The 24,339-nt window shown below is 42.5% G+C and overlaps 1 protein-coding gene across 1 annotated transcript in view; it reads left to right on the top strand.

Annotated features, from left to right (window-relative positions):
• Nucleotides 1-849: 849 nt before the first annotated feature.
• The window catches only part of CSMD2 (CUB and Sushi multiple domains 2), a 324,356-nt gene continuing 300,866 nt past the window's right edge, over nucleotides 850-24,339 (top strand). The window contains 2 exon segments of the mRNA XM_050909729.1: nucleotides 850-975; nucleotides 16,336-16,591. Of these exon segments, the coding sequence (XP_050765686.1) occupies nucleotides 919-975; nucleotides 16,336-16,591 (313 nt within the window). The 5' untranslated portion in view covers nucleotides 850-918.

Here is a 24,339-nt window from a genome sequence, read left to right as displayed (position 1 = left end):
TCCTGATGATAATCCAGATAGGAGTTTGGCGTGGTGGCATATCCATGCTCATTGTACTTCCAGATTTTGTAAAGCTCTGAAGTTCTGCCTGGATCAGAGGTGCAGCTGGGCTGACTCCACCATGACCATCGCCATGCTGGGCCTGGAGTTTCCATCCTGACTGTGTTGCAACGTGAGACTCTCAGACAGAACAGCTTAAGAGATTATTTTTAACATTCATAACTAGTTTTAGTTTTGGTTAATTGCCTGAGAAGGGTCTAGTGTGCAGTTGAGTATAGGCCACAGTAGGGCTTCTACATACATTCTCTTCTGAGACTTTAATAAAGCACTGTACAAATCTGCTGTCTAAAACTGTTGTAGATATGTGGAAGAATAAGACCACTAAGAATGTGTCTTGTAATGAATCTGTAAATGGTGAAGAGTCAACAAGATTAAAATGAAACTGACCCTTTTTAAGAAGGGTTCCTCTTCTGAGACTATGTTGTGTTAAATACATGCAAGAAGGGCACCGTAGGTTCATAGCAATGCCATGTCACGGATGACCTTTATTCCCAACAAGCTGTCTCTGTGGCACTGAATGTTACCTGTAGTACTCTTACTGCAAGTGGCGTGTTATGAGACTTCAAGGATCTTGGAACAAATCCCTTGAGCCAAAGCAGTGCAGATAGCTTGCGTGAATTTGGATTCTTCAGTGAGTGAGCTGAATGTGGAAAGGGAGGCAGATTTTCTGTCAGGAGCCAATGTGGCTTGTTAGAACAAAGGACTAGCATTGGTCCTGCTTTCTCTTCCCAGATTTGCTGCTGAGAGCACAAACTTTGGAAGTCAGAAGCACCTTTACATTTGAGTTTCCTGGTTGGGGAGGCTGGGAGCAGTGATGCTTCTCCGCTAGGATGTGGTAGTGCAGCTTCGGACTTGGGCATGGAAGTTGGGGGAAGGAAATGCAACCCCGCTCCCATCGTCATCATGGACCATTTGGTATGTTGGAGTGAGACAGAAATTCAGGTCCCCTGATGATACTCTAGCTGTTGAAGCATCTCATGGTCTGTCATGCCCTTAGCCTCTCTTCCTGGTGAAAAGAGCTATTGCTGCCACTATAATGAGGGAGAAATCCGGGGTACCATGGGCAAAGTCTTACCTACAGTCACGCTATGACTGTGCAGAAGACAAGAGCCTTGAAACTGTGGCTTAGCATGCTAATACCTGAACTGTTCCTTATTTCCCTTTGTCTCAGTCTTCTTCCTTGGTCGTATTGACTGTTTATGAGCTATAGAGTGCTCTAGAAAATAACCAGCTGTTTTGTTAAGTGGATTTGGTCTATCCTTCAAGTTGACAGACGATTTTTATTACGTACTATTACTTAATGAACTCTTTTGTGGCAAATGTAATTCAATACAGACTCTGATTCCCAGTTTGTCATCAGTCCTTTTATAAAGGAAGAAAAATGGAAAAGGACTTGATGATTCCTTTATCTTGTTATGCTAATTGCATTAGGAATATTGGAGAAAAACAGCCGGTGGATTTAACAGAAGAAAAATCCAAGCTTCTATTCTACTTAAAGAAAATGGGAATTTACTGGGGCAGAACATATCTGACTTTAGCCAAAGCAAATTCTGATCCAAGTTTAGGTTTTGAAAAACATAAGTAGATAATTATTTTGTTCTGTGCAATTCTTTTTGAAAGGAGCCTGTTAACAGACATAATAGAGGATATGGACAGTGTGTTGCAAGAGGAACTCGGAAAAATTCAGGACTGAGTTACAGAAGAAGTAAGGATTTCTCCAGGGAACTGCATGTGACATTGAGTAGTAATGGAACGCACTGGAAGGGAGTTGCAAAAAAGGTCAAGCTAGAGGAGAAGCGTATGTGAAATTTGTGCCCTCCAGATGCTGGTTTGTGTTCCTGAGAATTTGTTTGACTGCCTGCAGTTAGTGCCCTTCAAATCTTTGACCTTTAATTTCCCACAATTCAGCTTTTCATTTGTAAAATGGGGGTAATTTCCCTTTCCTATGTCTTACAGAGGTTTGGGAGAAGTGTGTTGGGAAAGGTGGGAACTGTGGATTTCCACGTATGAGCAAAAAGCTCCTGAGAACTGGAATACTTCTGTAGCTGTATATGGGGCCCACAGCCATGAATTGAATAATGGGGAAGAAAGAAAAATATTGACAAGCATCTTTGTTAGGTATCTCTGATCCTGTGCTGAAAACAAGGCAAACATTTTGAGTAGAAAAACCATGCAATCCTGCCCTAGAGTGCCGGTGTTACTGAGTGAGGGATACAGCTGTGGTTTAGACCACTTGTGCCTTAGTGATCCTGTGGGACCCTGGAGGTAGCTCATTTTTACATCTTGGCTAACCTTCAGTTCCCCGATTTCTAGACTGAACTGTGGTACAACAGTGATATATCTGGTTCAGGTTACTTGTCACTAACAAATCAAGTATTGGTGAAATGACATAGGTGGTCTCTCTACTAGTGTCCCCTCTTCTAGTCGTTTCGTATGTGAGGTGCATTGGAACTGTAAGATCATTCTTGCTGACACTGGTGGGAGTTTGTAAGCAATATATGGGCTTTGGGTTTGACTTCTCCTGGCTGCCTTGGTATTACTTGAATGGTCTTTCAGATTGTTGTGTTATCAACCTGTCACCTTACTCACAAGGCAAGGAGAGTGAAGAACGTTGATGCTTTGTGGAAACACTAGAGGTTCCTAATTGCTTGTCTAATTTATCTTAGCTGAAATTTTGGCTTACTGCGGTATGTGGAGGAAAAAAGGGCTAGTGGGCACATCTTGCCAAAGCATGAATTTCTTAAAAGTTGTCCTAGATCACCTCAGCTGTCTGGGTAACCCAAAATAGATGTTGATGCAGTGTGGAAAGAGGAACATTGAGAAGGGGAGTAAACTACTTATAATGTGCAAAATGTCACCTGAAGGATCACTGTAAGATTGTTGATCAACCTTACATGAGTAAGCATACTCTATGTGAATTCTTTACGAGCTTCAGCTAAGTCTACACAACTAAGTTGTAGTATTTACATTAAACAGGATTAAAGGGACGGAAGAGCTAAATTTTTTTAAAGTTACAAATTAGTTTTATTTACTGGGGGGAGAGAAAAAAATCTGGTGTTTGTGTATCTGGGGCCAAGTCTAAAGCTCAGTGAATGGAAGGATGCCCCATCTTTTGCTTGAATTGCGAGCCACTATTGAAGTCTGTCCTCTTACAAAGTGCTTTGACTACAGCGGTTAAGCATATTTGGTCCCATCGGCTCCTCCAGGAGTGAAGGGTGCTCTACATTTTGTAGGACCTGTAACTATTTGCAAAATACCTAGGCTTTTGTTAAGCAGTGTAAAGAGTTAATCTCACATCTTGACTTGTATGGGTGCAATATCCTTCTTAAGTATAAATATGTCTCCTTGAATTTAAGAGCAGACTGACTTGCATACTACTGGGTATAGGGCTGGATGATTGCAAACTGTCAGATCTTTGACTGAGACCTTATTCACTAGTTTTAAGGCTGGGAGAGACTTTTGTGGTAATTTGTTCTGACATGTATCATGCAGACTAGAATCCCATCCCTCTTCTACTTCTGACCCAGCAAACTGTGGCTGAAATATAGCAGACAGATAGCCACAGCCATTGCCTAGAGGAAGCCTTGCTGTTCTGGCTTTGCAGTAATAGTGTAGGCTTCAGAGGAAGCAGAAGTGATTTTGCAGGGGCAAAGGCTCACGGTCAAAAGTTAGAGCCTTGAAACTCCTGAGTTAAATAACCAAGGGAATATATGTCATGCATGGAGCTGCACCACCCAGCTATTGAATGTATTTGTGTTAATCTCACTTTGAATATACAACTAAAGGTACTATCTCTGAAATTTGCAGCCAAGACTCTTTTCTATCAACCATCTTTATTGCACCAACACTCAATTCTAAGCAGCTCAGGCATTTGTCATAAATAAAACATTTTTATTATTTGTCTCCATTTTCCAAAACAAAAAAAGCCCCTTCTTATTCTGTCATCCTAAAAAAAATTTATTTCAGATGAATTGTCACGCAGCTGTTTCTTACCATATAAATCATAGGAGATTATTCTAGATGGAAATGTTCGCTTTGGGGAAAACATGAAATCCTTATAGGACCCTAGGACTTATAATAGATAGCTAGCAGGTTTTTCTCCGAATACTGGGATAGGAAAACTGGGTTCACTTAAAATTTTAAATAGCTCTCACTGGAAAAGTAGTTGAGGTTAGTCGTCACAGCTCCTCCAGGTGTAGAACTAAACCTAAACCAGAAAACAAAATTTAGTCAAGCTTCAGGAGATTACATCTAACTTCCAAATAACTACTTTTGCTTCCTAATAATGGAGCTCTTAGAAGCATTTATCTGCTTTTTTTAATGTATAATATGGTTTCTGGGAAGGTGATCTAGGGGGGAAGTGTGTGCTATTCCTGTCTATCCCATAAGCATTTAATAGAAGATGATATATAGAACTTGAATCTCCGGAGATTATTTTACCAGACCCTTGGAATATGTTGATTTTAACTACAGTTTTTATAGAAAGGTATCAAAATGAATCCTTTAATCTCATTCTGTCAGTGTCAAAATATTTTGGTGTCTATCATGTTGAAACATTTCCTTTTTGTTAAGCGTTTATACTTTTTATCCAGTATTGATTGGAAGTTGTAGGTGGCATCTCCTATAGCACAGTGTTTCAGCTTCATTTACCCAAAACTAATTACTCTGTTTTTTAATCAAAATTATTTTGAATTTAGACCTTATAGTAAATCTTGGCTTTTGTTCAGATTTGGAATTGGTGAGAATGTAACTGGGTAACCCAATTGCCAATTAAATCTTTAGCTCTGTGCAGGTTTACAGCAACTAACAAACTCTCCATAAAGTACTGAAAAAATAGAAAGCCAATCTGCATGGCCATACCCATAGGAAGGAGAAAATGGATACTGGATCCCATCGCCTGCCATAGGTGGTAGATCTTGGATGTTGCTGGATAGTGTAGGTGGGGTCATCTGGTATGGATAACCAGGCTGAACTAGAGCGATGTAGTTCAACATTGGAGTGTAAGGTGGCTGGAAAATCTGCTGTGGGCTGTATGGAGCTACCTGGGGAGGAAAAAGAAATAGCATACATAAAAAAAAAAAAAAAAAAGCGGGATAGGAATACTGACAAGGCAGTAACCCCATAAATGGAAACTGGAGTTGTTGAAAATATTTTTTTTCAGACACACACAGTGGTCTCTCCCAATTTTATACAAAACTAGAGCATAAGCAATAAATGTTTTCAGTTGGAGGCTCAAGGCCATCTCTTGAGCTATTTGGAGCACACAGTGCTCCAGCAAACTATATTAACTTATATCAGTTCAGCATCTTGTCCCCAAACCTATTTTTGTGATGGCACCAATGTCAATCTTGGCAGATGACAAACTGCTCTGACTAATCTATTGTGCTTAGCATCTGTGTTCTGCAAATTAAAGCATATTCATAACCATTTAAACGCACCTGTCTTGAATAGCTTCCAAAGGAGGGGTGCAGAGCTTGCTGATATGGGATCCTTGCTCTCTGATGATATGGACCCTGTTAAGCATACCAAAGGCATGATTTTTAAAACAGTCTGAGTTGGTCCATTAATTACTTTTGTGTAAGCTTTTTAGGGGAATGTTATGCTCAAAGAAACCAGGTTGAGATAAGTGTATTTCTTAGCTTTGGGTAAAAGTCTTCTCTTTGTCTCCCTGAGTCTGAGACCTCCAGAATAGGAGTCTGCTTTCCACTCTGTAGCTCTATTCTGCCTGGGGAAAAATTCAGTTCACTGTTGACTGCTGAGAGATGGATGGACTGTGCACTCATCTTATGCTAAGTAGGTATCTGTTGTGCTAACTAATCATTGACTTAATGGAAAAAGGGAAAATTCTTGGGCTGTAAACTTCCAAGGGAGCTCAGTCCGGCAAAACATGTGTGCTCTGAGTCATGTGTCTCCACTCTCTGTCTTTTATAACAGGCTGGTGACAACTTTTGACAGCTTGTAGGATGAACTGAGTCCTGCTAGAGAACCATAGCTTTGTTTCTGGTGTGGTTTTTTTGTGGATTGCTTTTTTTAGTGGAATCAAAGGGAACTAAGGGAACATAGCCCATAGAAAGCCATGGCTACATGGGATTCTCAGTATTCATTCTTTTCTTTCAACTTGAGCATTGGGCTTCTTCCTAATCTTAGTTGGCTTTTTTACTTTGATATGAGGTCCTGTTTCACTAGGCTAAGAAAGCAGTATCCCAGTCTGTAAACAGGGCAATTGCATGAAATATTTGTAATGCATTATTATGTCAAAATATTTGTAAATATAAGATAAAAATGGAAACTAATGAAGGCTGAGAGGGGTCAACATTCAGTATCTGTGTCAATAATACATCATCCTTTGATATTATCACAACCATCTCAGAGGACTGCATTACATGTGCTGTTAAAGCTTTGTGACCCAAAGCCACTTTGCTGTCCTACTACAGTAAGTTACATTATCTGGTTTCTTACTCTACCCTTCAAATTAGCAGCTGTCAAAATAGCAGCAGGTAGTGCCCTGAGTTTGTCAATATAGGCCTGGGAGTGTTCTACTCTCTTCTCACAAAATATGGGCCTGTTTTACATTACCTGAAACTGTGGAAAGTTTGAGTGGTTGGGAAAGACAGAACATGGAGGGAAGCTCAGACTCTGCCACACTGGCTGATTTAATGCTGTGGTCACTGAAGTAGTAGAAAAGCCTGAAGTACTTGCATTGTATTTAACGTTTTTTTTATCCAGTGTTGCAGTAGTTACTGTAAAACAAAACAAGGTCAAAGATATTAATAAACATGCATTCTCTTCATTAATCTGTGGAACATTTGCAATTAAGAGGACATGCTTTGCCTGTAAGCAAAATCTGTTTAAGATATCCGTTACTTTTGCAGGCTGTAGTTCTGCAACACAGGGACCCAAACTCAGCAATTAGCAGTTCAAATTCACTTGTAGGGCCATTAAACTCTGACCCACAGGACCTGGAATAAAGGTAATTGCCTGAGCCGTAGGAATGAATGAAATTTGTAAGAATAGCACAAGAACTTTTGCCCAAAGTTCAAAGCTCTCTGAGATAAGGATATTACAACAGAGTAAGCTGATTGTGTCTTAAGTCTCCAGACTGATAAATCTAGTCCAGAAACTTAATGGTGCATGTCCAGATCTACTGTTTGTTTTTTGTATATTCTAAGATGCTTCAAGGAATGTAGTTATCAATACTCTGTGGAAATCAGGATCTTCTTAAATGTCTCACAATGGGAACCCAAAAATCATGCCATTACTAAAAAAAAAAAAATCAATCCCCAACAACCCAAAAAACTCCACCCCAAACCCAAAAAACTAGCTTCTAGAAAATACTGACCAAATACATAAATCTCCATGGTCATGACCTTCCTATATCTTCTCTATTTCAACATGCGAGAAGGACGCTAGATAGGTGATGTTCAAGGACTATGCCCAGATCCATACCTGGATTCTTTGTTACTGCATCAGAATCAGTTTTGGAGCAAATCTTGGCAAATGGTGGGAGCTGCTGCTTCTGTCCTGCGGCTTGACTTTCTGCTGTTGTTGTTGATGACACAGCTGTACTACTCTTGGCAGAGCTGAAGGAGCTATTCTGTATGAACTCCTGCACTACCTTTGTTTCCTCGGCCATTACCTGATTGCCTGCACCTTTGGCAGTGTCTGTGTATTTCAGTAGAAATGGCACCTCTAGCTTGCTGCCCTCCATGCTGTGAGCGCCTGTGATGCTGCCATCCTCCAGCCCCTTGGAATTCTTGTGGGATTTTGCTGAACACAGAAGGCTGGTGATAACAGATTTAGCAGAAAGCTGAGCGTCACAGAGAGCTCTTAATTTCATCTCCCTTTCTCTGTTTCCAATCATTGCTCTGTATATACTTTCGAGTCCCTCTGGTTCATCTAGCAAGTAGTTGCTGTAAGAAAGTGGAATATGGCTGCTGTTAAAGGAGGCTTGACTTAAAATTGAGCTACTTTACTTAACTCCTCCTAAACCCTGTGTATCACATTAGTGTTCTATGTAAGACTTGGGTATTCCTTCTTAACCAGAATAAAATCTCATCTTTCACACTGTTGTTTTCCAAAGAACCACATAAAAGGGGGGGGGAATCTTAACTTAGTTAACGCATCTGTCCAAGAATAACTGAAGCGAAATTGGATGACAGTATTATGGGTGTGCAAAGAATGATTATAGAATATATGCTTAAAAATATTTGTGGGTCAAAACGTATTTTGATTGTAAACAAAATCTAAGTTTTGTGTCAAACAAGAGGATTCTTTGCTGGCAGTGAGTGTGAATGAGTTAAACATGCTTTGAGGTGGGTTACACTTGCCAGGAGGAAGAACTAAATGGCTCCCTGTGCCATAGTGTTAGAGCAGTTGGTAATCATTATTGAAGTTATCCTCACAACGGTTTGTAAAGTGGAGAAGCCCTAGTTCAGTTAACACAGCTAAGCCCTGTGGTGGTCTTCACGTCACCTGTCAAAGATGGTAGATTTAACCCCATGATTCTGGACATGGAAAGAGTTTTCTGGATTGTATGTCTTGTATCCCAGTCTCCCTAATGGGAGAAACCTGGTTTGTTCTCCAGGCTCTGGCTTTGCATGGTTTCAACCTTCAGGGCTCAGTGGATCCTTAGATCTTTGTAGGGTGAGGACCTGAATTTCCTTGGACTGACTTGTTACAATTCACTTATCACCTGTAAGGTTTTAATAGGGCTGGGTGTTGTAGTATTTGTAGCTCAATAACCATCTTTCACATAGGGAGTAAGACTGTCAGGTGATTTAATCTGTAGGGTGCATCACAAAGCACCTCTGTACCCCACCAACGTCCTCTGGGACCTTACAGTGGGACTGCTGTCAAAGCTGAACAATTTTGTGTTCTTTCAAGGCACACCTAAGTGCCTATAATGGTTACCTGCTCAAAATACCAATTAGTGCCTATTGTGGTTACCTACTCAAAACACTGATTTAAATTCCAGTTTGCTCTTTCACATCCAACTATGTTCAATAACTTAATGTATTGTCAATTTACTCTTCTTAGCTTGAGGGAAAGACTGATGCTCTGTGCATGCACTGTATAGATACATATATGGTTCATAAACAGCTAAAATTAGGAAATTCTAAATTGTAAATGTATCTAATTATCTGTAATCATAGGATCATTATAATTAGTAGGATGCTGCTTCCCCCCTATTTTTAAAGAACATAGATATTCCCTTTAACAAAAACCTCAACAGATTTATACTGTGGATATGAAAATAGGAAACTGTTAGGCTATTTGAGTACAGCTTATTCCATACAACTTTTTGCCCCATCTTTCAGTGGGATTCCTGTCTGGTGGCTTCACAGGCTGCAGCCCTGATTTTGCAACTTCTTATCCAAATCTTGTATTTTTTGGGTCCCCTCTTACTGCTTTGCACAACCTGTTGGCATTTTTGCCATGACTGTAGTTGGAGAGACAGAGAGTTGAGGTGGCAACTATGCTTCTTGTCTCTCTTGGGCTTGCGCATTAGATTACTGGAATCCTGTGTTTGAATATGTTTGAAGATGTGAATGCTGCATGTCATGCTCCTAGCTCTGATGCTTGCATATGAAGCTTTGTCCTCTTCTCATGGAAGATTGTAAGCTCCTTTATGTTGGTAAATAGTGATATCCTCAACAAAAGAGGTTCCTCCTGTCACTGCCTGCTCTGGGTGTTCTCAATAACTTGCTCTTCTGTATCCAAATGCTCCAGAACAAAACCAGGAAGGTGAAACTTGTTGTTTGTTCAAAAGATTCCAGATACATTTTAAAATGAGCATACTAGCAATTTGCATAAGTCAATATTTTAAAATAATTAACGATTGCTAAATTGAGCAAGGTCACGTGGTGTTTGGCCACTGATTCTATGGCAGCTGATGAATTGGGTAACACCTTTATTGACAGTTGGTATATACTGAAAGATTTTTCTTAATCTGTCTTTCTATAAGTCTTTCAGGAGTAATAGAGGTAGCCGAGGTAGGGTATGGAGGCTTCTACCTGAAAGGTAGAAACCTGACCTAGGGCTGTCTCACTTGAATTGCTTCCATTTTAAAGCAGTTCATTGAGCTCTGTACAGTAACTTGGTTTTAGCACTTCAGTTTGGCTGTTGTTGGAAGGTTCAGTGATTCTGGGGTCTTTGAGCAGCTGACGATCAATGTATTCTGCTGTACGAGTGTGTATGCAGAGGGTATTTCTATCCTGAAGAGCCTGCTAGCTAATGACAGGAAAACATTGCCGAGAGAAATGGCTGGATGAATTGCCAAAGGCAGCTCAACTCAGTAGATGAACAATGAGTAGAGGATCGTTATTCTGAACCCAAGGATAGTACTTTAGCCACTGGACTTTGCTGTCTTTTTAATTTCATCTAAACTGAAGTTGTCGGGTGTCTCGGGTCCTCATGGTTGTGTCTTGGCCACTGTCTTCATCGCAGGGGTCTTAAAGTTCACAACCTCACAGTAAAGCAGCAAAATGAAAACTATTTTGATCTGCTGTCTCTGCCCAGTTGCACTAGCTTCAGGGTAATTGCAGGTTGAGTGGGCTAGAAGTCATGTTGGTTAGGCTGGGCTTGCTGCAGTAGACCTATTGCTGAAGATCAGCTCTATATTCCTTTAAGAGTAAAATGTATTATTAAAGTATACAATTAAGATTGTTAGTAGTTCATAGTTCTTCACTGGTTTGTATGCCTTCTTTCCTAAGACTTCTTAGCAACTGGCAGGACCAAAATATGTGGCTAACTGAGCATGTGCTAAATTGTAAAGGATATTTCAGCTGTATAATTTAACCTACCACTAGAGGCAATGCCCTGGGCTTCACTGGTTATTCTTGATTTGCCTGGTTTCTCTTGTCTTGCATTTATTCTGGATACTCTTAAGGTTTTGGCTTATTTAGGGTATGGAGGAGAAAGGAAAGGAGCCAGGACTCCCAAGATGTAATTCCTAGGTTTCTACCTGACATAGTGTTAAGTACTCCCCCTTCTGTGCCTCCATGTCTTCATCTGTAAAATTATCTATTTCACTTCCTGTGAAGTTACCTTTTTTAAAGATGAAATAGCTGTTTACACTCTTTTGTGTACCAAGCAAGATGGGCCAGGTTTGCATGATGTTTTGTTTGGACTTTAAGAACTGGACATGTGCTAATGGTTGCTGATTGTTAGCTGGAATTATAAATTCTACTTTTTCTGTTTCAGGAGCATACAATAAACATTATCCTATTAATCTGAAGAGCATGCTTCCCTCTTACTGTTATTTGTCCTGTGAAATGATTTGGCATAAATTTTTCTGTGCTAAATCCAGCTTTTCTTTGTAAAGATCAGCTGTTTACAGTAGCTTCCTTATAACACTTTAATTTTCGATTTTGCTCCTTTGAATGCTGCTTTCACTTCTTCCTGTAAATATTTTGATGTGTGTGGTTGTTTTTCTTTAAATGTTGTGGGGAAGCGAATGCAGCAGCTGCTTATGGTGCTTCAGAATTTGAAGTACTCAGATTTCATGGGACACACTTTTTCCAAAGAAAATTGGTTATAGTGGAAAAAGTGGGAATAATTTGCCTCATTAGGAGGCTGTCAGACAGCAGCTGATGTACCCCGTGCCCCAGGCTTTCATTTCAACAGGTTACAAAAGTCTAGTTTGGAAAGGTGTAAAAAGGAAAGCAGCAGCCTTTTTCAGTAGAGCTTGGGCAACACTTAAAGATCGCTTACTTGCTCTGGGAGTTGATGCTGTCTCTTCGAAGGGTCCCTGACAGGTCTGAGCAGAGAGCATGCTGCAGCGGTGACACCAACGATGGGGGCTGCAGCTCTTCAGAGAGTCGTTGAACGCGTTTCCAGATCTCGTGGCAGGCCTCGTCCAGGCTGTCCTGGGGAGTGTTGTTGTGGATCCAGATGTGCCTAGGGAAAGGTCCCAGTGGGAATGGACCTTCAGATGTTACTACTGGAGCTGAAAACCTCTTCCTACCAGGGAGCATCTTTCAGCCTCTTCGCATTCACAAACGGTCTTTTTGAAAGAGGTGGTTTGTGTTGGTCATGAAGAGCCATGGCAACCACGGAACTGTGGGGTCTGGCAGCTGGCAGGGAGGGTAACAGCTGGAAACGTCCACGGGGCTTCCAGGAGCAGGAATGGAAGTGGCAGTGGTGTGTGTCCTTACACATGGTTGAGAGCGTTCTCCAGCATAAATCTCTAAATAGACTCCAGTCTTCAGCATTCAACTGTCTGTGCCTCCCTGTAGCTGAGCTCTGTATCACTTGTGTGTCTGCAGGTGGCTAAGCCTTGCGGAGTGTGCAAAGGACTGCCCTTCTGGTCCTTTTTCCTTCTCTTGCCCTCAGTCCCTCATCTTTCCACTGACATGAGTCAAAGAGCAGAGGCCTTGTGTGGGGGAAGCAGTGCAGACAGAAGAGGTATTCCTGCTTTAGTGTTTACTCTCACTTTGCCACAGCCCAAAGAGGAGGAGCAGCATCCCTGTCTGAGGCCTATCTGGCAACACATTCCATCCCTGCTCGAGTGGTTTGTGTCCCTGAAACTCTTCACAGCCCACTCTAGATCCACCCTCCACAGCAAGTTGTGCAGAAGTCTGCTCTATCAGGAGATAAGAGGAGGAGGGACTAATTTTGACTTCTATCTCTCAATAGCTGAACCTTTTTTCTACTTGGCTGCCTTCTGTTCATGCTGTGAACATCTCTGAGTCTGTGTGCCACCTAGGTTAGCCAGGCCCACGGGGCTGCTGCTACTGCAGTATTTCTAGTTGTGAGCTTCTGTAACTTTTCCATGTTTCCAGAAGCACAGTGGCACTTCTGCCCCTTTGTGATGGAGGGGGAGAATATCTTTAGCCACCTTGTAAGCCCTTCCACTGCCATGGAAAAAGAACTTCTCAGTTTTGGAGCTTGCATGTTTTTCAGCATCAGGGCTACAGAATTTTGCTTTGGGCACTGTTTCTTTTCAACATCCTCTGCGGCGTTTTGGGTGCTGGACTATAAAACTTTGATCTAGGTATGAAAATACAATGCAAAGCATTTTTTAGATACAAAAGATACGTGCATGCTTTCAGGTGCAACAGCTGTGTATTGAATTCTTTGCTACCAAAATCATTACACTGTATGCTAAGATCTTGGCTCTGTACTTATCTCCTTTTGGATAATCCAGAACTGGACTCTCCTGTCATGTAAGTTAAATAGTGACTGCAGTTTCTTGCTAATAGAGAGATATTATTCATAGCTATCTCTTATCTCATGATTATGCCCAGATAAATGCTCTTTTCTCCCCAATAGTGATAATATGTGGTTAAGAGGGAATAAATGAAATTGTGTGGCATTTAGTAAGATGTTTTGGGTTTCTTTCCCCATACTGAATTACTAATTGTGGTACTTAAAATTTTAGGGAATGTGATCGTGCTCCCAGTGTGAGTGCCTTCTACAGTTCCTCATATCACCAGAGTAGTTGTATTTGTGAGCCAGGGTACTGTCTGCATTCTTTGGAGCATGATGCATGTAGGAGAGAGAAAGAAAAGAGCCCTATGGATGTGGCTTTGTGTCAAAACTAGAGGGAAAAACTAGGTTTTGGCACTCTGTTTAAGTCCTTGATTTTTGTCAGAGTCTGTTTCCCTTCCACCAGGAAGGTAGTGTGAGGACTTGGTTCATACCTGTGAATTGCTCTCGGCTCCATGGACTAAACTGAAACTCAGGGATGTTGCAATCGCTGTTATTTATTTGGCGGAATCACAAAACAGATCAGACTGTTTTGGCAGGGAGGGTCAGGTACTGTGAGATAAATGGAATATAAAAAAAGTCGGCTAAATAATCTGCAGAGAATGTGGAAGGCAGTGAAGTCTGAAGGCAGCAGACTCCTTTCAGCCCGGGCTCTGACTGCAGGTGGCAGTGCAGAGCAGAATTTGTCTCCTGGTGGGTGCTTACACTGAAGATAGGATTTCTCTTTTAGTAGAGAGGTAATTTTTGCAAGGTGAGAAGCAAAGTGAGTGGTAAGGGTTACAAATGGGCTGTTAACCAGAACCTGCAAACGCTTCCTTGTTAGAGACAAGTTGTAATCAAACAAGTTGGTGATTGCAGTGATGGTTTCTGCTGTATTCATCAGTCTTGTCTATTTAGCAAAGAAATGCAGTATTTTTTTTGAGTGTTAGACCCTAAACCTTAGTAGTTTTGAGAAGGAAACTTACTTCAGAGGAAACCCTTGATTTGAAATAGGTATGATTTTATTAACCAGGAATAAAGTGGGATTGTATCTACTCAATGACTTTATTATGCCTGTAGATCGTTCTTGATGCAGGGCTAGCTGACTTTGGCTCAGCCTATACCCTGCTGGTGTGCAGCAACCAAGTCACATCTTCAGCTGAATGCAGTTTTGGGATGGGGGGGATTCTTTGAGGTGAATAGCTCTATAAGGGAAAACCAATGTATGGAGCTGTGAAGTGTGGTACCTTGTTCTCTGATCCTTTTGTATTTGGATCTGTGCCTTTGAACAATAAGGTCTATTTGAATAGGATACTGCAGTTTAGACAGACATAAAGCAACTCTTTCATGTAACAGCCCTGGTTGCCTTGGCTCTTGGCATCGGTTCACAATGTAGGCAGTGGAAGGATTGAAATGCAGAGGGGACACAGGGAAAGTGAGTGAGAAAGAGGATTGATTTGAGGGTGGAGGGACAGATTTGCAAGCCCTCGATATAATTTGTTTTTTAGCTGTCAAATAAGCTCATTCAAGGCAACCGGAACAAGACTGAAGAAGAGGGTTTTGCAGCAAGAAACTGCAGCAAATGCAAAACACTAAGGCAGGGGGATGGGTGGCGAGTTGAGCTGGCCGCACGGCTGGGCGAGCCGGGGATGCCGGAGCGGCGGGGGCTCGGCCCCGGCCCGCCGCGGGCAGCGGCCGGGGCTCCGCCGTCTCCCTCCTCCGCGTCTACGGCATCCCTCCTGGGGGAGCGAGGGGCGGGCAGTAAAGGAAAAAAAGGGGGGGGGAGGAGGGGGAGTGGGGCTGGAGAAGGGGGATCTCGGTCTGGTAAACACCCCCTTCTCCGCAGGCAAGACTGGTGCTTTTGGGAGAGGGGCTGCTCCTTGTCTGTCAGACCAAAAGGGAAACAGAAGTAGGTTCTTGCTGAGAAGGGGGGGAGGAGGATATTCGAGGGTGTCTTTTTCTTTTTTTTTTTTTTATTTTTAAAGCTTTGGTGTCATGTTTGAGTTATTTTTCTTGTCCATAGATCTGAGCATTGTTACTGAGATAATTAAGTTCCTGAATGTGGCTTTAATGGACTGCATTTTTTCCCCATCTTGCATGCAGCTACAGGGACAAATGTACTAATAGATTTAAAAAAAAAAAGGGGGGGGGAGGTGGAGAAATACCACTCTTGCCAGCGTGGTGAAGGGGCAACAGCACTACAGCTAAGCATGCCTGTTGGCTCGGTGGAGGGGGCACAGCCGGAGCAGCCTTTCCCACCTCCAGAATACCTTCTCCTGAACTACTCCTGCCAGTGTCAGGGTATTGTTCTATTGCTGGGATCCATGCTGTGAGGACAAGTCACAGACTTGGGGGTGGCTCTTTTGTGATGTCTCTTGTGTTTGTAACAAAATTTGCTTCATCACAAAAATTGTGTCAATATCATCAAGTTGTTTACGGAGGCACGGAGAAGGGGTGGGGGCGCTCCCGGAGGCTGCATTGCTCTGGCAGATGTCTTAATAGCAGAGATGCTCTGTGTGTGTGTACATATGCATACTATGCCATGCTCCATGCAAAATGGGGGGCTATGGGACTTATTCCTATGCAAGAAACCTGTAGCGTGTATTAAAAATACAGTGCTAAAGCATAATTTGTGGTTTGTTGGTTCTGGTGGGGTAGGTGCTGGTGGGAGGATTGTGCAGGGTTTGGGGAAGCAAAACTGAGGCAGATCTATTCGGTGGCTGCACAGCAGCCCCTCACCGCAACACCCGTGCCCTCTCCCCTCCCCAGCATTTAGTGAAGAGGAGAACAAAGATATGGGAACAATTAATCAACTGGCTAATAAAAAAGTATAAATCTCTGGGGACTGTGTGCTGCTAATGCTGAGGAGCTGGCTCTGAGACAGCCACCGGGAGGGACGAGCCAGCCCTCCTCTCCTTTCCTTGCCTCTCCTCTCCCCGAGCTGCTGCCACACTTGGTTCATTCCAGCTGCAGAAGCTCAGAGCCTTCCATGCGGTGGGATTTTTTTTTCTGGGCTGAAAAAATAAAAAAATTCATAAGCCTGACCTGCTTTTTTCCCCCCCTCTTTCCTTTCTCCTCTTCATCCAGCTGAGCCGAGGACTATCCCAATCGCAAAGGGGAAGAAAAAGGGGGGAAAACCCAACAACAACCAACCCCCAGCACACCCCATTCCTGCTGCCCTTTGACATGCAACCTTCCTTGGGATGGGACAAGCCGGGATGCAGCTGTGGCTTTGGAAGGAACTGGGGAAAATTGGGGATCTTTGCTCTCATGACGGTGGAAGTGAGCTCCTGGAGCCGAGTGCTGCTGCTCTCCGTGGGGCTGCTGGCTGTGTCGGTGACTGGTAAGTGTAATGGAGAAAGCTGGCAACTTTAGGAGCATTTTTCTTCCTGCTCCTTAGATCAAAGGACCACTGTTAATCCTCTTTGGGGGGCGGGAGGGAATGGCACTCTGTGTGTGTGCATACACTTGTGTGTCAGCACATGCTTCCCTGTAGTGTTCAATAAGGAATATATTTTCTTTAGACCTTTGTAGCTTTGTACAAGATTGTTGCTCCCAAAGGATACAGAGGGAAACTATTACAAGCGATGGGGTAGTAAAAGGTGGCTTTATTTGATCTCATTCCCCTTCTCTGGTGGGACAAATCATTTGTGCACAGTTGCTGTATGATATGCAAGATGACTGTGAAAAATGCCATCACGGTTTCCGCCTCTGTCTTTCCCTTGCATCTTAATTCAATATTTCACTATCCTAGTGTTTGCCCATAGCTGATAAAATAGATTTAGGGTGCCTTGTGTGAAGATGGAAGCACTTTTCTCTTATTCTTCCTGCCTTTCAAGTTGATTATCTCTTATATATGAGCTCTTTGGCCTCAGCATCATGTTTTTTGTGAAATATGTGTTTATTGACTTGAAAGATATCAAAATAAGACTTGAATTTGGGGAGAGCTTGCTTATGTCTCCTCCTTAGTTTCCGCAACTGCCCTTGTAGCAAAAGCATATCTAAGGACTGAAGTTTATTTCTGGTGTAAACAGCAAATATTTAGGGACTGTCCTTATGTGTGTGTAGGAGGGGGAAGAGTGGGAGAGCTGAGTGTTTGGCAGTGTCTTCTTTCAGTGCTGTGCAGTGCCCTGATTTTCCAAGAGTTTCTAAGTAACGTTTGTCTTGTCTGCTGTATCTTAGGCCAGAGGAATGTGTGTGTTGATGTGTGTGAAAGCTTCTTGGGTTTTGGTTTTTTTGGAAAACTTTATCTGGAATGCAACACTGATTTTTATTATGTAAGGCATAATCTCTTCCTCTAAGGTGATCCAGAGTAAGTATTAACTGCTCCTCCTGAGTACGCTTGCAGTGGACCTGAAGAGTTTTGCTAACTGGAAGCCTGTATTAGGGAAGGGTATAAAACCACCCAAACAACCTACAAGTTCTAATTAAGGATGAATATTTTGGTGAACATTTTTCCTTTCTTTAGCAGGAGCATTTAGCCTGTACACAAGAGAACCATTCCAGCAGCTTCTGTTGTCCTTTTTCTGATACCAGTAAACCAATGTAGAGGTACCTAAATATATGATTTAGTATATAAGGAGTTTACAGCTTTTTTCTTCTTCTAAGCTAGCTGTAGCTCATTCACACTAGATCTTCCAGGCTTCTCTCTGTACCTGCTTGTTCAGTACATAATCCTTTCTTCTCGGGCCCCTAGCTCCCCTCTCTCTGCATTGAGTGCTGTCTGTTCTGGATCCTTCACCCAGAGGTTGGTGCTCTGTGTTGTTTTTCTTTGTGAGCAGAAGATCTGCAAAAGCTTTTTAGACCTCTGATGTTTTTTATTTGCATCGTTGCATTTGCATTATATTGCATCCTCTCTTTCAACAAATTCTGAAATCCTAGTAATGATCTCTTTGTCAAAGCAAGATACCAACTTTGCAATCAGTGGCTTACTGCTGGATATCCAGAACACAGTGAATGTATTCAGAGTGAATGCACTCACCCTTTGCAGAGTCCATGGTGGTTTTAGGGTCTAATCCCAGAAAATAAGTTTAGTGTGGGCTGGGACTTCTAGTACATTCGCTGAGCAAATCATGAACCTCTGTAGAAGAGAGTTCCTAAGAGGCTTCAGTTCTAACCTCGCCTGTTCCTAGGGTTTGTGTAGGTAGTAATAACCCAGAGTACCCATAGTGTGGCAGTAGAGCTGTATATGTGAAACTATCAGTTAGTAGTTCTGGCCGTCTTAAAAATAAAAAGGGAAAGAAATCCTACTCACATCACATCAGCTGTGCTATGTCAGTAGTCCTGTTGCCCAGTAATGTCCTTCTAAAAAAAAAAAGGCACAAAGCATGTGCTTTCTTCAGATGCTACTGTGTCTGAAGGCAAGATAATATAGCTTCTGTTTGTGCAAAGAACGGACCGAGCTGTAGGGAAGGTGATGTTTTGTGATATGCTGAAGTTTACTGTGTATGTGTGGGGTGGGAGGAGAGGAAGTGGTTCATGTAGTTTCCCCTCTTAGTTTTAAGGGTGCAGTACTGATTTGACAGTGTTTTAAGATTTGCAGAGGGCACTGAATTTGTCTTTGACTCCGAGTTGATAGTGATCTGTGGATGGCCTCTCAGAAATACAGTGTGTATGATGATTCTGAAATTGTATTTCTTGATTGTCAAAACAGGTGGGAACAGGAATAGGATTCCTTTCTGTTCTCTTCTGGGTAATTAGCTATTGGGTAACTAGCTATGCATCGACACTAGAAGGTGCATTTGGGGTACGTATTGGCCAGGTGTGTATGGATACACACACTTGTAACTTCTTTTGAAGGCCTATTATAAAGAGTGTCTTGATACCGTTATTTACACACTGTGCTTTACTAGTCAGCGTCCTGTTTTGTACTGGGTTATGGAAAGATGCACTGGCTTGAAATGTGGTCTAATCAGTTTAAACTCACTGTAATTGTCTTTTTTCTTGCTGGAAAATAGTTTTTGGCAGACTCTTCCTCTGAAGAGTGTTTATGAATTTTGATGTATGTGTATGTATTTATGTTGTAAATTGTCCTTTTATTTTGTTCTGTTGTCTTAAATCTCCACAGGATGCAGTGTGATTCAGGGGCACTTAGTCTGCCAGGGAAGGAACTTCAGTGTGAAACACTCAGTTATTTGAGTGTATTTTTTTTAAGGGGGTAAGGGTGTGAGATACTAACTCTCTGAAGTGGTGGATAGATTTTTTTTTTTTGGTAGGAGGGAGGGAAGTGAATAGTTACCAGCCTAATCACATTTGATTGTGACATATGATGAAATACAGTATTTTATGGCCATACCTGAGCATATAGTTTTGATCCGAGTCCTACTATTGCTGAAGCAGAAGGGATATCAGTGCTAAAGGGAACAAATGATTCCCATGTACTTGTTGATGTCTTGCTATTGCCTCTTGTTACTGGAAAGGAGTCGTTTATGGAAAACATTTAGAGGGTGCAGATGTTTAGAGGGTACAGCTCTTTTGCTTGGGAGCAGGCTGGCTTCTTGGTCCTTAGAGAGGTTGGGAACACAGAAGGCATCATGTTGCTCTACCTGCCTCCTTGCCATTGTGACTGGGAGAGAGGATATGTGATCTCTTCCATAGGTTTTCAGCACCTTCACAGTGGGATAACGTAGGTGATCCTCGGGTGGGAATAGGGCCTAATCCTTCCCTCTCTGTGTGCCTGTATGGATGAGGCTGGGCCATCATGTGGCCCTCAGGTTTGGTTGGAGTGTAGTGAATGTACTTGTGTCTTCACAGTGGTGTGCACACTTGTGAGTTCTCAGTGAAGAACACCCAAATTCAGCATGCTGTCCTCCATGGAAGTATGTGCCTGTAATGGTGGGTAGGGAAGGGTGGGGGAAGAGGAGCCCTTCCTAGGAAGAACTTGCTAGGAAGACTGCTGCGTGGTAGCTAGGACTCTACTTCAAGCCTTGGATGTTTGGGTCACAATTCATTCTGTGGCACTGTGGGCAAGCAATTTTACTTTTGTATTCTTGTTCTTTGTATTGATTGAGTTCATCATTTGGGGTACAGGAGGCTTTCCTTTGCTGTACAATTGTTTGTTGCCTGTCACTGATTTTTTTTTTTTTTGTCATGGCCTCTCAGTGCTGCTGAAGAACATCTAAGCTCAAGCTTTCCTTGCCACTGAACTCAGTGTCTGTCATATCGGATACCTCCTAGGGAAATTTTGTATTCAACTCATTGATGGTTCCCAGCTGAGCCAGCCTGCAGTGGTACAGAGGTGGATGTCTGTTCAACTGATCCTCCGTGGCTGCCTTCCAATTGTCTAGGAGTTTCTGTCAAAAGAAGGGGCTTGTCAAAATGGGTGCGGGGAATGTGATCCAGGCAGTCTGCCATAGATCCCAGCGGATATGCTTTTTGTCAGGGTGGTTTAGGGCTCAGGGTGTAGTTGAGCTGTTAATCAGGTGATCATTTGTAGTATTGCTGCTATAGAGAATACATTTTCGTATGCAGAAGTGACTGTGCCTTATTAATCTACTTTCAGGGACAAGTGAAGAATAATTCTTCCCCCCTCAGGTTTGCTGTTAACCACTTGCATCTATGCTCCAGGGATTTGAAACTGCTGAATTACTGCATGGTGCTTGCTGCCTTGCTCTGGTTCCTGAGAGGCCAGTTGTTTGTCAAATGCCAAATTTCACAGCTGGGCTTGTGTTCCTGCTGATGCCCCCCCAACTCCTACTTAAATTTGGCATGGATCTTGACCAGAGGAAATTGTTATGATAATGTTGAGGGCTAGACAGGTTTGGGGGAAGGTCAGGCAGCCTAATCTCCATAACACCAATTGTGTAACATTCAGCCATAGCAATAAAGCACTTGTGGAGAGTGGGCTGAAGGGCGAGTCTCATCTCTATGCTGCTTCCATCAGGTGCAGCTAAGTCCTGAGCTAGTGTTCTAATAGTGAGACCCTCTCTGGAGATGAAAAGGATGCATAGTTCTCTGGCTAGACCAGTACTGGATGTGGACTTGAGTTTTTTGTTAGGACTGTGCAGCTAACCTTTTGACCTTTCACTGTGGTGCATACTTAAGAGGCATATTGTATAGGTATAGCTTGTATAAAGATTTTGGGGAAAAAGCTGCAACAGATGTCTTTGCCCATAGTATTACAAGAGAAGTCTTCCTACATTTTTATCAAAAGTATCCTGAGACATAGGGCTGAAGTAATTTTTCATAGGCTTTAGTGAAATTATAACAAAGCTATGTTTAGCTGAGTGGATTTTAAGTGATACTTCTTTACTATCTTCCATGTTTCTAGGCACTGGGAGGTTCAGAAATACCACGTATAGGCCTAGATTTGAATTACCCTTTTGCCCAACAGAAGGTATAGCAAATTCAAATGGAAGGGGAAAGATGAGACTTGACTTTAAGGGCTACAAAAAAGAAATGATTAAGTTGAGTAAGAAAGATTCTGTACTGCTTGAATTGGTAAGTCCAACAGTGAGTTGTCTATTTGACACATACAGCAGCCAAAAATGTCAGAGGTAGCGTAATCACATGTGTTGGCTCTAGTATCCAAATGCAGCCTCTGTGGGTGCAGATTAATGATGGGGAGGTTAACAGTATCGGGCTTTAAAGGGATTTAAAACCTCGTAAGTTTTTTGCTCCACCCAGAAAGACTGGACATTGGGACAGAGATGACCTCATCAATCCTGCGTGCTAACTGGGGTTTCATAGTCTAGCTCAGTGTATTAATGAAGTCTGTATACTGCTGCTTATTGAAATGTTTCCCTTAAATATATTTATTGAGAATGCAAATATGTGCACTTCATACTTATCACCTAGATATTACAGTGCCTAAGTCTGTATGTTGTATGATACCATCAGATACCTTTGGTAACCTCTTTCAGAGTAGATGCAAACATAGAATTAAAGGGCTTTCCTAATAAAGCACGCTTTTAACCTGTATCAGTGGTAAATCCAGAGTATTGAGGGGGCTGTGGAAGTGGCAGGGAAAACACTGCTGTTGCCTGCTCAGTGTCTTCAAGTGCCAGGCCACAGAAGCCATGTATGAGTCCTTTTCTACCACGTTTTTCTACTGTGGTGGTTTGAAGGAGTGGTGTCACGGTGTACTGCCGCTTGTTCCTCTCTGGGCCCAAGGGTAGAGAGAGATGGGAGGAACCTCTGCCCTGTGCAGCCTGACCCCGCTCCGGGGTGCCTTCACTCCTGCCCCCAGGGCAGCCCAAGGAGCTGCCTCTTAGATGGAAAGCCACTTGCTTTACTGAGTGACGTGCTTGCACAAGGTCATTTGGGGAATTTGTGGCAGAGCTGCAAACATGTCAATCTCAGCCTTAAACACAAGATGGCTTTTCCTGTTTTTTTTCTTTAATTCTCTGCAAAGAAGAATTTGCTTTCAAAGAAATCAAGATACAGAGATTAAAAAAAGTGATAGTAGCACCCACAGTTTCTGTGTTTACACGTTGTTTCTGGAGGAGTGAAGTACAGTGCAATTATGGAAATCAATGTACTTTGCTTGCAATAAACATGATGCAGTGCAGTAATCTGCAAAATGTATGCTTCTGCCATGCTATGCAGTGGCAGACTGATCTTATAGTGGTTAATGTGTAATTGGGAAAATCCCATTGATTAAAGAAATCAAATTAACTCTGTTTCAGTCTCTTTGCTGCTGCCATGGACACAGCCAGCCAGAATGGAGACAGTATGCTGCAGGGAGCTTGTATGTAATTTTTTTTTATACCTCCCTTTCATGAAAGTAGAAAGAGTTTTTGGGGTGGTTTTTTCCCCCCTTGTTTAATGTGACTTCACAGTGAACAGTATGTGTTTTTTCTCTTTTCCCAGTGTCAGGTGCATTCTGTGATTCAGTCCCTTGCAGGGATGGTTGCAGTCATTTTCTGTCCTTATGAGGTACAGGCATCACCACTGTAGTAATAAACTAACTGCCTGTTTTTTGTGTGTGCACCACTGTTGTCTTCTGGATGGAAAGAGTCCAGCTGTTGCTAGTAATTTTTGAGGTCAAAATAATTCTGGAGTAGGGATGTCTGATGATCTGTGACTTTCACTGGAAGAGGAGAAGGGTCTTGCAACTGTGAGGCGTGGAGCAGCTATGGTTGCCAGGGAGATGTGTGATAGGGGAGTCATTAAAAAAAAAAAATCCTTCCCCATTATTGACTGCAAAAATCTACTTGAAAATGAACTGATGGCCTGGGTTTGGGGAAGCAGGTATTTAGAGAGTTGAAGGAAGGGGAACATAACTTGAAGAACCATCTGTATTAGTGTATTTATAGTATGGTATACTCAGCAGCTTTGTGAGCAGTGGTCCTTACATGTCTAGTGCGGTGTAAACATACAGTTGGAGGCAGCCCTTGCCTGGAAGAGTGTACAATCCACGCTATCAACAAGTATTGGATATAATTCTTGAGTGTTGGAGGATTGTGAAGATAAGTGGAGACCACAACACAGTGGGGCTTTCTGCCTGCACTGCTGGAAGTCTGCTGCTTAAGCCAGGTTTGTCTAAGGATAACACATGAGAGAGGCAACCAGTGTCACCAGAAAGCAGCTTTATACTTGTATGTACATCAGACTAGCTTTGATAAGAGTGCTGTGCAGGACTTGTAGGCTGGAGCTGCAGCCAGGTTCTCACAAAAGCCTTGTGCTTCAACCCTCACTGGCATTTGGGCTTCCTCCTTAGTAATTCTTGGTGACCTCAGCAGGCAGCTCTTTCTCTTCATCTGTAACCAGAAGGAAATTAACAGTATCCTATATCCTGCTGGCAAATTTTTTTTCCTTCCCTCGATGTAAGGAGGCATTGCTGCTCCTGCTTCGTTATTAGCCCTGTAAGAGAAGGCACTGGGCAGGAGCAGTCTGTGCCCAAAGACTTTTTGCTGTAAGTGCGGGGAAGGTAGGAGGCAGAGCCAGATGCAGAAAGGCTTGCCCAAGGTCACACAGCAGGTTGCTAGCAGAGCTAGGAACAGACTCTAGGTCTACTCGCTACTGTGTGTTACTGCGTGCTAAACAGCAGCACAGAAATGCTGTGCTGTTGCTTCTGAGATGTTTTTGAGATGCTTTCTCTCTGCAGATGAGGTCTGAGCTGTATCTGTGCTAGGGGATGTGAAGGCATTT

The sequence above is a fragment of the Gymnogyps californianus genome, chromosome 22 (assembly GCF_018139145.2).
Source record: "Gymnogyps californianus isolate 813 chromosome 22, ASM1813914v2, whole genome shotgun sequence".
NCBI classification, from domain to species: domain Eukaryota; kingdom Metazoa; phylum Chordata; class Aves; order Accipitriformes; family Cathartidae; genus Gymnogyps; species Gymnogyps californianus.
The sequence above is the reverse complement of the archived record's forward strand: the minus strand, read 5'-3'. Positions and strand labels throughout refer to the sequence as shown.